At 46.9% G+C, this 14,582-nt stretch overlaps 1 protein-coding gene across 11 annotated transcripts in view; it reads right to left on the bottom strand.

The window, feature by feature from the left end:
* LOC135368532 (collagen alpha chain CG42342-like) overlaps positions 1-14,582 on the bottom strand; it is a 112,119-nt gene that overhangs the window by 23,222 nt on the left and 74,315 nt on the right. For 9 of the 11 annotated variants that reach the window (XR_010414812.1, XR_010414813.1, XR_010414814.1 and 6 more), the window contains exons 3-14: positions 13,994-14,055; positions 13,860-13,901; positions 11,275-11,310; positions 11,131-11,166; positions 11,031-11,057; positions 10,885-10,920; positions 9,416-9,475; positions 7,449-7,502; positions 6,049-6,147; positions 5,742-5,786; positions 4,761-4,796; positions 4,505-4,636 (exon numbers count right to left, since the gene is read on the bottom strand). Coding sequence is in view for 8 of the 11 variants with exons in the window: in XM_064601892.1 (XP_064457962.1) it covers positions 4,505-4,636; positions 4,761-4,796; positions 5,742-5,786; positions 6,049-6,147; positions 7,449-7,502; positions 9,416-9,475; positions 10,885-10,920; positions 11,031-11,057; positions 11,131-11,166; positions 11,275-11,310; positions 13,860-13,901; positions 13,994-14,055 (665 nt within the window). In the remaining 3 variants the exon portion in view is untranslated. The remainder of the gene's footprint in view (positions 1-4,504; positions 4,637-4,760; positions 4,797-5,741; positions 5,787-6,048; positions 6,148-7,448; positions 7,503-9,415; positions 9,476-10,884; positions 10,921-11,030; positions 11,058-11,130; positions 11,167-11,274; positions 11,311-13,859; positions 13,902-13,993; positions 14,056-14,582) is intronic. The other 2 variants (XM_064601895.1, XM_064601893.1) reach the window with 2 other exon arrangements.

The raw sequence follows: 14,582 nt of genomic DNA, 5'->3' as shown, positions 1-14,582 counted from the left end.
AGGACCTCATCGTAGAGCGTTAGTGCTGTGATTCTGAATGATATGAGCTTTCTCCGGCATTGAAAAGACTTTTGTTTCGATTCCCCTCCTACACTATGGTAGATCGCCCGCGTTCCTGAAAGATCCGGAAAGATACTTGATCTTTTGGTTTTAGGCTTTCTCAAAGATTCTATTGATCCGCAGGGACGATTTAAGCGGAGGGGAGTGATCCGTATGTGTAGGGCCTTCCGAAGCGAGATTCGAAGAGGCACGTCCTGACGATTTGGAAGTAGCGTGGGGTATTGTTTTTCTAAGTCGCTTCGTAGAAGAGGTGGTAATGTGCTGACACCGTTCGGCTGATGGAGGAAGATTGTGATGCCACACGTGCAATCACGTTCAAAGGGATTGAATGGGAACGCGCAGACAAAAGCCGAGTGTGTTGTTGCGATGGTCTTTCGGGGACGTGGAGCGTTCTTGGAGCAGAACTAATGTGGAAAGTCAGCGGTGAAGAACGTACGTAATCACAATATTAGGAGTGCGCAGATATTGGTCCTTGCACTCCAAATCGAGGCAAGACATTAAAGTGCTCAAAACGAAAACGTGTCTTCTCCGCGCATTAAAGTGCCTGTGAGGTTTATCGTAAAGTAACGTAACGTCTCCAATCCCCATCGTCCGCAACTTTCCTCCATCGTCTTCGCAAGTCCACAATGCAGCTCTCTTTGACGTGGTCCAGCCCAGGCGTAGGCATACATTCTCATTGCGTGCGTTACTTAAAAACAGAGCTGTACTTAACGCGTTACTCGGTAACGCGTTACTGTATTTGGCAACTAAGTAACGATTGACTTAGTTACTTTCAAAAAGTGTAACTAATAACGTACTTAGTTACAATAATTGGTAACGCGTTACTGCAAGCTACTCGTTCCTTTTCTCTTTTTCTTTTTGCTCACTGTCACCAACCACGACCGCCAGTTGTGGTTTTTCCCGCGCCCATGGCGGTATTCCACGAGGCTGAAGCACGCGGAAAAATCCCCAGCGAAGAGAAAAGACCAGAGAGCAACGCATTTCTCATTGCTCTAGTGTCCACGGTGTTTCAGCACGCTCAATGTGTTCCTCCTTTCAAGTATTCACCACGCTCAGGGCGTTTAGTGCTTTGTCTCTCTGTCCCCTACTCGGGAACTCATGTCAATGATCATGTGAAGGCCTCCTTGCGAATGAACGCCGTTTTCTTCCTGAAAACCCCTCTTACGGATCACCGCCTTCAACCCTGTTGCTTGGTGTACATTTAGCTTTTGATGCAAGCGCGGGTCGACAGTGTACATGAGACAATCATATATGTAGGCGATATAGATGGGCGATGCTTTCGTATTTCTGCTGTCTGGTATGCAAACGTAACGCATAGAACTAACTCGTTACTTCCAAGTAACGAGAACGCCTTCCTTTTATTTGTGAGTAGCGGGTAACGTATGTAGTTACTATTGTTTCGAAGGAACGAGTTAGAAGGAACGAGTAATTTTGGGGTAACGTGTGCAGCTCTGCTTGGAAATAAAGGTACGCAATTCTACGGCGGTATCGCCCGATAATGTATCTAATTGCGTTGGACGTTAACAGCGGTCCAATGCATGGAACTCGGAGTCTGCCTTCAACGCCGCCAACGACAAAATGATGAGGTACAGTCTCCAAACTTCTCCGAAACGTGCCAGGAATACGCCATTCAGCTGCCGTATTACGAAATGTCCGATCTAATCGTTTATAACGACGAGCCAAACTGTTGCCTTCCTTGACACACCGCAGGTAGGACGTAATTAATGGCTCCGTGACATCCCTGCCATGGGTCGTGAACACACAGAGGTCGTGAATTCATGAGATGCTGTGAAGGGGGGCTCTCCAGAGACAGCCTACAATTAGTGATTCGCGTGAGGTGTTCGGAATCAGGAAGTAGATTTATTGATTGAATATCACGTGTCACGCTGGAATGCGTGTTGATTGTGGTTGAAGCATATTAGGAGCGGCGAAATTTTGCAAAAAAAAAAAAAAAAAGAAAGAAAAAAAGCGATACGCATAGCGGACTAGTTGGGACATGTATGCAATGCTTGCCGCAAATTTTAGTCTTCTAGACGATAGGTACGTCGTAAGAGCAGTATTTATTACGGAGCGTGAGTCAGGCGTCACTGCCGCAATGTGGTATCCCAATTGACAGAAAAGGGCGTACGCCCCCCTCTCTCTACGTATCAGAAGCGATGATCGTATCATTCGTGGCAATGGTTGGCGCACAGTGTGCTATGCGGTGAAGTTCTATTTTCAGAGTGCAGTGCTGGTAAAATAATACTTTGGACAACAACAACAACAACAAATAAGTAATGATGATGCAGTGGGATGTTTCGCCGCTGAGGCGGCACCCTATCCCATTGCTTGAGGGGGAGAAGATGGTGAATGATGATGAATGTTCAGAGTTCACGCAGGAGCCCTGTTGCTGCTAAGAAGGAGATGAGGGCCTGAAGACGTCGTAGCTGATGCGCAGGATTGACCGAAGGCCCAAGCAGTTGAGGAAGGGCAAGTGACGGTGTCCCAGTGACGTCAAGTAGGCGCTGGAGGACGCGTCGCTCGGTGAAATACTTCTGACAGTCGATGTGAATGTGATGGACAGTACTTAGAGTATTACAGCAACGCCATAGCATTGTGTTACTATAACCCAGCTTGTGGCGAAAATATGGGATGAATGCGATGTTCAAACGAAGTCGACGGACGATAGACGTAATGGTCCGACGAAGGGTAGACGGCATTATGAAGGACAGTGTGGGATCTACTGAGTGGAGGAGGGATCCTTCCGGGATGTCTTGACGCCATTGATGGGCGGCCTTTGCTGATGCAAGCGCCGACAGGTAAGATCATTTATCCCCTTTTGGCAATATGATGGAGATCGTACGTCGACGGCGGTGGGCTTCTGCAGCTATTAAATCTGCGTCTTCTTTGCCACGGATACCGATGTGGCCCGGGATCCACTGTAAAACCAGTCGGTGTTCCTGTTCCAGTATGACGGTAGCGATTGATGCCAAGGAGCTCCGAATGCCCCTGTTTGCAATACACTGTAGGGCTGCTTTAGAATCGGTATAGATCACCCAGGAGGGGGTTGAAAGTGACACCCCAATAGCTTTTTCATCAAAAAGAGAATAGCGTAGAGCTCCGCACAGGTGGATGACGTGCGGTGCGAAAGCTTATACCCGCAAGACAGGGACTCCTCTCGTACGACGAAAGCGGAGGATGAACCTTCTTGAGTGGAAGACCCATCGGTGAAGACAGCAGAATGAGTTGTGTATATACCGCGTCCATCATTTCTAGTGTCGCTTGCCTCAAAACAGAAACTGGGACTTCCTTTTTCTTCATCCCGGGGACAGAGGTCGCGATTGCCGGTGTTGGGAGGGTCCACGGAGGTAAGGAGGAAACTACATGCTGCACTGTGAAAGGAGGGAGGTGTTGATGCGCTTCACGGACACATACGGAGACTTTGCTGTTTCTTCGCTTATAGATCTTTCTGGTCAGAGGATGACGGCGATGGTGGGCCAACACGCGCATGTGATGCCGGATAGGCTCTCTCTGACACAGGACCTCAATCGGGATCTCTTTCGCTTCCGCCATCACCATGCGCGTGTCAGTACAGCGCGGTACTCCGGGGATATTTTGGACAAATTATTTCAAATGATTCGACATTTGGACAAACGCTATGGGAAATAAACAAAAGCAGATACATTTATAACCTACAATCCCAGTTAGATTATGATTCACCGACCTGCAACTGAGTAAAGTAGTTGAGCGCTTTGTCATGGTGCTTGTCTTGACCGAAATAAGAACGCTTGACGGAGAGACACCTTTGACGGAACTGAGATTCTGAACGTAATGACACACTTGGGGATTAAAGGATCATTGGGCATAATGAGACTTTTGACCGTAACGAGACTTTGACCGAAATGAGATACAACCCTGAGTCACAACGCAGTGCACCCGCAATGCTTCGAGCTGTTTCTTGTACACGATCATGTTGCCAAAACACCCGTCGAAGACGCGTGTTTAAAGCAAACACGAAATACGTGAACTGTCTTCCCCGCCAGTCTGGCGTCCATCATCTTCTCATGTACAGCTCTCATCACAGTTAACTTGAACGCCGTTCCGGCCTGCGGGTCCTGGTGGTGCTTAGAAGAAATAGCGGCGGGGTGTGTTTGGGTCATCTAATTCCCAGTCAGCGGGGGGTAACCGTCGTTAGGAAGAAGCTGGTTTTCGCTATAGGCGCTGGCAGAGACGGTCTCTTCCCGCTTCGCAGGCTGGAGCGGTGTTCAAGTTAACGTTGACGCGAGCTGTACACCACACTCAACGCGGGGACTGTACATTCTCCGCTGGACACTTGCACCTCTCTGACTGCAGCTCTTGAGTTATTTCGGAATATATATAGACAAGGGATTGCTATGCCATTTTCGCGGTTTCGGATTAGCATGTCACACGGGATGGATAAAGGGAATTAGGATATAGAACATACTTTTCGTCCAGGTGGTCCCGCTTGGCCCGGGGGACCTGGGGGCCCGGCGGGTCCCTCAATGAAACCCGTGGGGAAGGTGTTGCCGTCTAACGTCGTCGTTAGGCCTCGTTCGCCTTTGTCGCCTTTGTCTCCCTGCAGGTAGAGGTATAGTTGATTGGATTTAGCGCAACTGAATTACGTCATGTCTCAAGGGGGTATAGAACACGAAGTTCTCAGTATGACACTTGCAAAACTGTTTGTTCTTGTAGCAACTTACTTTTGGTCCTGGCTGACCATCATTCCCAATTGGACCCTTTAAGTGAATAACGAGAGAAAAGATAGACGTTATTGAACACGCTTGTGCACGAACCGTTTGCAATCAGGCGTAGGGCGTAGGCGTACTGGGCACGATGGTGTCGTGCATGGTCAAAACGGCTTCATGCTGTGGCTATGTTATGGGTTAATACCAGCAAAAGACCTAAACCGTACAGTACCAGTGCTATTCCTTGACAGTACCAATACACATACACTGCAGTGCACTCCGAATATCATGGTGCACGCGTAAACCATCGAATAAAAACAAGCGTTGAGTAATCCAGACGTTAAAAAGCGTCGGTGCATGGATCCAGGCGTCAAGCGTATCCTACTGGATACCCTCCTCTCAAAGAGACATAGACAGAGACAGAGAGAGGGGGAGAGAGAGAGAGAGAGAAGAAAACGTATGCCGTGCTAAAATAGAGTTTATTCACTGACGTCACTCCCTGCACAGGGCACTAGCTTCGCGAACGCCAAATCGCCGCCATGATGTAGGCGCAAAACTGGTAGCGACTGTGGCGCTCTCCTGAGGATGACGTCATGTGAATAAACCCTTATAAAATTTTTCTTTTTTGTGAACCGGGGGGCCTCTCCGTGTGCAAGGAAGAAGAAAGGAAAGATTTCCCTAGAGTCCTAGACGATCACTGTATCCGATATTGGTGATTCCACGTGACGAACTCCACTGGCCGTCTTAGTGCAGAAAACATTACACTGACTTGAGTCAGCATGTTACACTGGTCGCCTCAGTATAAAGTGCGTCGTGTTTCATAGGTCGTTCCGTTCGCTCCCTTCGTTCTACACTCAACCCACCACGGCACACTACACTAAGCTGCACCAAAACGGCCTGCGGAATCCGCCAGCGGGATCGCAATTTGCAATCACGATATATTTCGACATGCCCCGTAATCATTGTTTATGAACACAAGGATGGCCCTATACTTACGACAAGGCCAGGAGGTCCGGGCGGTCCCATTTCTCCGGGTGCTCCCTGTGCAAATAGAGAACACAGCTTACAGTAGGAAGTCGCTACGTAGCTTTTGTACGCGAGGCGTTTGTAGCGTATCGTAAAGCTACTGTAGTGGACATAACAATGTTACAGCCGAGGTAAAGAACCCCATGACTGGTCCTACACCGATTCATCAGGCCTGCAGCGATACACGAACACGAAGTAGCACGTCTTCACAGCCGTGGACAACCTCATCGCATATTCCCCTTTACATATCAACTGTTTCAACAGCACTGAGACTTACTATTGGCCCCGGAGGTCCTGTACCACCATCGAAACCCGGTAGCCCTGGAGGCCCAGGAAGACCCGGGGACCCAGGAGCTCCAGGCTCTCCCTGAGCGCCCTGCATGAAAGGGATGCAAGAAATGTCTTGTTGATGCACATAATGGATTCATTTGGGAGGCAAGTGGCGCTTGACAGACAGCCACGCGTGAGATTTACAAGATTCCTGATAAAAAAAAAAAGAATTAAAACACTATCCACACCATTGAGTAGCGTGGAGAGGAACAAGCAGAGAAACTACGCGTTGAAGACTGTAAATGCTTGACCTGCGTCTATAGGAAATGATGTAAACACTATTTGAACGCGTACTCCATTCGTGAGTGAGTGCGAAAAAGAAAGATAAAGGTTCGGGAGACCTCTTCATAGTTCGGCCGCACATTAGTAACGAGGAAAGAGAGAGAGAGAGACCGAGAGGGAAGAACGCTTAGTAGCACTGGTCCTTTACTTCCAGTATTGGCAGAAACCTTGTCTCTGTCTAAGGGTGACTCCCTGAAAGGAAGGTATAGCGGCCGTGCTCTGCATTCCCAAGGCGGGTGTGCCACGCGGCAAGAGCAGGCCATTAAGGCGAATGGGGACCCGATAGCAGCTAAACAAACTCTTTAATCCGGTAGAGTCCTAAGTGAAAATCGCCGTTACGCAAAGTGGTTTCCGATCTGACTCCTACTTGCCGAAGTACGTGCATCGAATGAAGACGCTTTGCTTTCTTCGTCGTGGGAAGTGCACTGATACCGCAGGCGCGTCTCATAATGCGCGCTTCGGAAACTCTATTTCGATATAAGAAGGTCCGGGGAAAGGGCCTCGGCAAACGGACTCAACTTAGTATTCAAGATTAGTACAATCGAGGCTCAGTGATAATGGTGATGATGATGATGATTGGAGTTTTAGTGGCGCACTCACAACAACGGCCATAATGCGCCGACACTGTGATTAAGAAGAGTATAGCTGAAAGTAGGTACGATGTCTAATAAAAGAAGGCTCTAAGTACGGTTTAATAAAAGGAGTGTTTTTGTCCAGCGTTACTATTGCCACAATTGAACGCTGATATCTGTCGTTGATCATTGGTCACGAAGCATCATCATACGCTTTCGTGCAAGGCTTAGAAAAACGCGATCCAGTTAGTCACTGTACCTTATTCTGTATGAGCGGCTAGACAGTGTAAACCGCTGGTTAATATTATTTGAAGTATAGCAAAAATTTATCTGGTTTTTTATGGGGGAGGCTCAGTAAGGTTGTTTCGCAGGCTGTTTCCGGATTAGTGGGACTGATGCCTTTGTAATGTTTTTTACGCTGATAGGCTGGTATCGTTCGAATGAGGTGAGATGTATAGTACGTTCCGTGAAGATATATGTGAAGGCAACTGACCTTCATCATGAATACGTCTCCCGGCGAGAATGTTACTCCAATATTTGCCAGCTCCTAGAAAAAGGAATAAACGATCAGAAAGTTGTATGCGAATACACGAGCACGGACAGTTTTATTGTGAGTCAGTGTTACTCGCGCACATGGATGTTCACAATAGTAGCGTGAATTCATGGAAGAGACTACAGCTATATGCAATGCGCTAAACGCTCTGAAGCAGCTGAATGTCTATACACCCGAAAACCATAGCTTCACCGCATAACACGCTTCTAGCCAACCATCATCCCGAGTGACATCGTTCTTTCCCCTGATTTGCTGCAAACGGGGGCGTACACCATTTTTGCGCCATTATGCATGTTCATAATTTTTACAAAAATGACGTACGCCCCCCGTTTTCATCAAATCAAGGAAGAAAACGTTTTCATTCGGGATGATGGTTGGCTAGCAGTGTGCTATGCGGTGAAACTCTGTTTTTAGAGTGCAGGACCTAAGTAAGTACTTAGTACCGACTAACCACTTAGTGTGATTGACCTAATGAGGGCACATTAGAAGGACAGCAAATGTATCAAAACAGGTACAGGCTAGGACTAAAGGCAACGTCTACATTGTACATGCGAAATGAGAATACACAATAATTTGTGAAACCTTGAGGTGGCTGACACTGGCAGCACTAACTCCGGAATATTCTTAACTTACGCTGACACAGGTCACGTGACATCCACTCTACCAGCTGTACCACGTGAGCGATAACTGAACTCAAATCTTCCATACTCCAGGACATGAGTATAGCAGTGAACTGAGTTGCAAATACCTGGGATGAAGTTGGTTCTTACGAAAGTATTTCGTTTACATCTACCCACGATTTATGTTTATCCGGTCCTCCAAATTTCATTAGCGTGAACCACGATCACAAGAGTGCTCGGACGTTAGTTCAAAGACCTGTTCCGGCTGTGGCCCGGCTGCGGTGTATCTCTGCTTGGGCGAACCCAAATACGTCTATTATTCAAGTTTTACGGCATTACCTGCCTCTGAAAGCGAGGCAATGCCGAGTCACGGCCTAATAAAGGAGAGGGGGAAGACGGGGGACGTGTAACTGCCCAGGGGTCCCTAAGTACTAAGAGCACTGGCAACATCTCTTCAGGGCGTTTATTAGGGTAAATGTGCACATTTTTCATCTTGATTTCTATTTTTTAGATTGTTGAAAATCATGATTCTCGCATTTAATCCCCACAGAAGTCGCCGCTGATGGACTCAGTGTATATCTCCAGAAATCGTGTGACCTGCGGCTGCAAGCACCAGTGCCTGGCCCAGACCCTGACAGAGCCACGCCTATAAAACGGTATAGCTTGACATAAGCAAACAAGAATTCTAGGGCAACTCTTAGTTCAACTCGACGTTCGAGGCAGTTTTTGCCCTGTATACCGGCTCTATAGCTTGAAGGGAAGTGACTCAGGACGTGAGCCGCCGATATTTCGGACAGAGACTGTTCTTCTTGTGGCTCAGAAGAAGAACAGTCTGTGTTCGAAATATCGTCCTGAGGCATTTCCCTTCATACTTTCTTACCGGTTCGCTGGATTTTCTGATTGATTGATTGATTTTCTACCCGTCTACGGTTCCATAGTTTGTTTCTCGAGTGCAGAAAGTTTGAATTCGGTGGACATCCAACGAACACAAATCCATTGGGGTGCTTCATCCCGCTGATAGGCACCCAATATTAGTACAAGAACACTTTCTATATATAGGTTAGACACTGCAATGAATCCCTGTTGTCGTCCTGGTTGTAATATACGTGTCCTAAAAAGAAGTAGTAGAGGTTCTAGCACCACTAACGTGCTTATACCACAGTATCACACATATACATTCACTAGGACAGAAACACGAAGGAGGACAATGATAGTTTAGTGCATGTAGTGCAGTATGTGCAACAGGCCAAGGTGCGACACCAAGAGCACCGACATCTTCTCACTAACCTTAATATCGATGGTGTCAGCGATGCCCCCGTGGGGCATCTTCACTGAACGTTTTACACCCTGAAACAACGGGACCGTCAGGTAAACTTCAAGTGTCCAAGCACCAACAGTGTTTTTGTCCAGCATTACCATTGCCACAATTGAACACTGATATCTGTCGTTGATCATTGATCAAGAAGCATCATGCGCTTTCGTGCAAGGCTTAGAAAAGCACGATAACTAGTTAGTCACTGTACTTTATTCTGTATGAGCGGCTAGACAGTGTAAACCACTGGTTAATATTGTTTGAAGTGGCAAAAATTAATCTGATTTCTTATTCTTCTTCTTTCTTTTTTTTTATATCTGAAAGTGAAAGTTCTACGCTTCCTATTCGGTATAGCGCGTTGTGTTTACCGGGCACCAGACCTCTAGTGGATAAAAGCGCTATAGGCGTTGGGACTCCGGACGAGCGTGACAGTTGTAGTGAACGTACCTGTAGCATTACGCTTCAAGATGTACAGTCGTCCTGTTTAGCCGAACAAGAGGGCAGATCCCCCTGGCAAGCAGCGAAGCTACGCATCGCCTCTGAACTGACGTGGCGAAGTTGTGGAGGAAGGACACGAGGGAGATACCCTATCTGGTGCATTTGAGGGCATGAGAGGAAAGTTGCGGGAATTGAACACCGGGGAAATCTTTAGTTTTGTAAGCGCCGTTTCGCCTGAGAAGGCCATTGAGAGATATTGGAACTGCTTGCCGTAATGCGGGCAACGTCACGACTATCGCGAGGGGGTCGTGCGTCTTGGGCAGACTTCACAAGTGTCACGCATATACCTCTCTGGGGGGTCATTTGGACACACTGTATGAACTCGTATCCACGAATTCCGACATAAGCCTTCAAAGGACCATGCATACCATGCCGATAGCAGGAAAATCAAAATCTGAAAACGAGCGCTGATGTCATTTCCTCCTTTCCTCCATGAGTCAAAAGCAACTTGCTGATTCGACCAGTGCGCTATGACCCTTATTAGCGTCCTACTTTCCGAAGCTCAATTTCGCATCTCCCCCATATAGGGCTCTTCTTCCAGTACTTCTTAGATGTTTTCTCCCTGCAGATTTATTGCTGGACAATTATAATTTTTCAAATTTATACTCCAGGTACGCTCACTAAAGAGTCGCGTTTGCGCGGAATTTCAGACGCCTTCAGCAGGTCAATCAAAGTCTGCAGTCAAGCAAAATTCCGGTGGGTGCCACCTTCTGACGTTGGTTGAAGCGCTATAGCAGTAAGAAATCATGTCCATAGCGACTTTAATACAAAGGGAAAATTATAGAAATTTTGCCGAGCGCTAATAGGGGTCAAGGGGGCGACGTGGCGTTGCATAAAATGTGGCTTACGTGCTACGAACGCGCGCATGTGTTACGTCACAAAATTTTGCCTAGCTTGCTGGTGTGGAATATTTTGCTGGTATTTCTAATAGTCAAACACCTCTCACCTTGACATTGGAAACTAAGTCGATCCCCGAGTCGCCCTGTGTGAGGGAAAACACGCATCAAGCAGCAGTGGAGGTCAATGGAACACGTGAGCCGAAGCTAGAACACGGGCAGCTCGAATCGCAAGCCAGAAATACATGGCACCTACCTTATCGCCCTTGTCGCCTTTTTCCCCCTTTAGGCAAGAAAGAAAAAGAAAGAATGATATCGTCCTTCTGCGTTAAGTGGTGAGACGTTGTTGCACTTACTGCGTCCCCTTTTGGTCCGTCGATCCCAATGGCGCCCTGCACCAAAGCGAACTTCGTCATAATTCACGTAATTAAATTTGTATCGATCGAAAAAGCATTCTGAAGTGGAGCGGCAAACAGGCACACAAAAAACCGTTTACGTACAGGAAATCCGGGCTTTCCAGGAGGTCCCGCTGGGCCCTGAAATGCACAACACACATGAATCCATGGAGGATCTTTTATCTAGTCTCTCTTAAGAATGAATGTCGTCCTAGGGAACTCGTTTTACCGAATGCTGTTTCAGAGAATTACCCTCTAAAGAAAATGACGAAGGCTGAAGATCCAGTAATTTTAGAAGCTTTAACGTTTCAGCGAAACACGTGGGGCGTACACGCGTGTACGCCCCACGCGTGGATTCCAATCTGGTTTCAATTTTTTTTACCACGTGTTGCTATTAAATATACGCGGAAACACGTGGAGTACAACTGTTCTGCCTTTACCTTAGTGCCCGCTAGACAGAAGATATATGAAACGGTATACTCGCTCGAACTGAACCTGTCGCCATTTTCTATCGAGCGAGTATTCAAGTGAGCTGAGCCAGGGCTTCGTGCAACCAAATTTGGGGCATTCCTTCTACATCCTAATCGCTGAATGTGCAATCGCTTACAAAGAAGAGCTAACCTAACTCAATTTTAGCAATTCGGATAGACGTAACGTCTGAGCTGAAACGCACCCCATACGATAAGATTCCACAAAGGCATGCGCATCAGTCGTGTGGGTTTGGAAGGGTGTTCGTTGACAATGCAAGAAAAGCTACTTTGTTTAGATACGATCTCGAAAATTAAAGTACTATCGAAGTTGCTTCTTTTACTCACTCACTTACTTTCCTAACAAGGTACCGATCGCCCAATCAACATTCGGCAGTCCCTCAGGCAGCGTTCCAGGTGCACTGACAGCAAATTGGCAGTCCTCGCTAACAACATACGCGCCAGCATCACACTAAATCTGTACACAATATTGCGATGATCCCCGACCGCAGGCATTGGTCAACCTCCGGGCACCACTCAAACGACAGAGGAAAAGAAGGAAGATAAAGAGCGGTTGGACCATCGGGGAGGGGGATTAGATTGAGTAACAACGGCTGGATCTTATAATGTCCGGGCCCCAAAGGGATATCTGGAGAGTGAGTTGAGGTCTCCGCGGGGGATTCGCATCTTTTCACATCGGAAGTGACTATTAGGTCTCTTTAGACCACTGTCGCGAAAAACGGACCTCGGAAGAGAGACTTATGCCGGCTAATTTTTTTGCTCCCTGCCAGATATTGACGCATGGCTTCCGGTTCCCGTTGCACCGCCATTACGGTGTAAGAGGAGACGACGTGCACGCTTATTTATGTTGTCGCGGGCACCGCAGGGCTAATAGCAGAGTGGGGCATGCAGTAAGAGGATATGTTTCGGTATTAGAAGGGCTCAGAGGACCATGTGGTATATCGCTATGAGGGTTATAGGTAGGGCTCCGCATTTTCGGTTTTTATTTTTGGGCGGGTTCGGTGTATGTTTTTCGGTGTTTATTGATTTTCACGAAATCGGCGTTTTTCGATGTTTTTCCTTGCGTGTACATGGTTTACCCGACTTGTTCTCTGCGGTGTCGTTTTACGGCTTACGAAAAAGCAACCGGACATTTTTCACAACCATCGTATTTCTGTCGTTGTGTCAATTTATCTCTGTCATTGTGTTGGAATGTCCCTCTGTATTCGGTGTTTTTCGATTGAAACCAAACGAGGGAAAATTTACCCGGCGTATGTTTTTCGATTAAAATTGAAAACGCGAAACCCTAGTTATAGGGTCCCCAACGGGCATCGTGGGACATACAGTGGCGTGAAACAAAGGCACCCCAGGTAACTTGGAACGAAGCATTATAGGGCAAAAACGTACTCTACAGCAAATTTCCGCACTTTCCGTAAGCTTTCCGTATTTTTAAAAGACGCGAGACCGTTAAAAACGAACCGCATACTCCCTCTGTTTCCGTCGCAGGTCAGGGACACCTTTGGGGATGGTCACGGGGGAGAATCGGAAATAAAGGCAGAGCAGTTTTAGGAATCGATATCGATGAAACGTAATTAACAAGTTTGCCTGTAACCTCCGGCTCGATGATTCACAGAGCTAAAAAAACGGAAGCTCCAGACGATAACGACACGAGACAGAAACCTAAACAAAATTGAATTATGGATAACGCAACTACTTCTGTTCAATGTTTTGTCTGGCAATTTTAAATGTACAGGAAATCGTGGAACAGCAGCTTTCCATGTTTTCGTTTCGAGTTTCGTTTCGCTGTGCATCATTCGCTTATCCGGGAATTTATCATCGAAAGGAGACGGGACCGAGGTGTACGAACGGGGTATTAAATAATGTCTTAGAGACCAACTGATTAATAGGACCAATAATATTCTGCTCTCTCTACATGTACCCTTTTCTATTTTTTGCAGTGGACATCTTATAGCTTTTCTTAATGACCACTTGCATGGGCTGCAAGGTCATATGCACATTTGAAAGTATAAGTGGTTCTCGTTGGACAGAAGTATTTTACCGAGTATGTACTGTTTGCAGGTAATCAATTGCAGTCGGTACTTTGTCGCTCGGAACGAGTCGGTACTTCAAATACTGCACAGCACAATTATCACTGGTAGTTGAAAAGCAGTTCGGACATTCAGCCGGATATCGAGGCGTATAGCGTCTAGAACAGTTGCTTACTGGCCAGGGAGTCCGTGAACTCCGTCGCCTTCGCTGCAGAATCTTCATGAACGAGACAAAGAGGATGCATTGTGACGGCTCTATGTGACGGTTCGTCACGGACCAGTGTTAGTAGAGACCATTGGGAACCTTACCGGTGGCCCTTGGGTTCCTGCATCGCCTTGTTTTCCCCGCTTTCCCCGCTTGCCTGGAGGCCCTAAAAGAAAACTCATATTGTGAATAATTCAATACTCTCCTGCTCCTATCTCTCTCTCTGCCCTTGACATGTATACAAACATGCATACTTCGTTGCTTTCACATGTAATAAGCGCTCCTATAGGTATAGTAGGAGCAACTCCCTGTTCTACTGCGATACCATAACTCGCGTTACGTTTATAAAACAGAATTAGAAACCCGTTCTGGCATTACGAAGGTATTTCATCTTGTATACAACATGCAGGTGAGCTTGTTCCGGCGGGCAAATGTAATATGCAGATATTGGAACGGGGATATAAGCAGCCATCTTTCTTCATTTGCCGAACAACGTATTCCGTTATGCCGTGAAGGTTTATCTCGAATCCCTTTTTGTTCTACCAAATCCATTATGTGCGCAGATGGATATAGATGTATGTGTAGACCATCAGTGGCTGCAGATACCAGGCCATTTTTCGTCCAAAAGTAGATATACCGGCTTCGATTTTCAATTTGCATTGCCCATTCTCCTTGTCGAGCATGACGTTATAG

Source organism: Ornithodoros turicata, chromosome 9, assembly GCF_037126465.1.
Source record: "Ornithodoros turicata isolate Travis chromosome 9, ASM3712646v1, whole genome shotgun sequence".
NCBI lineage: Eukaryota > Metazoa > Arthropoda > Arachnida > Ixodida > Argasidae > Ornithodoros > Ornithodoros turicata.
The sequence above is the reverse complement of the archived record's forward strand: the minus strand, read 5'-3'. Positions and strand labels throughout refer to the sequence as shown.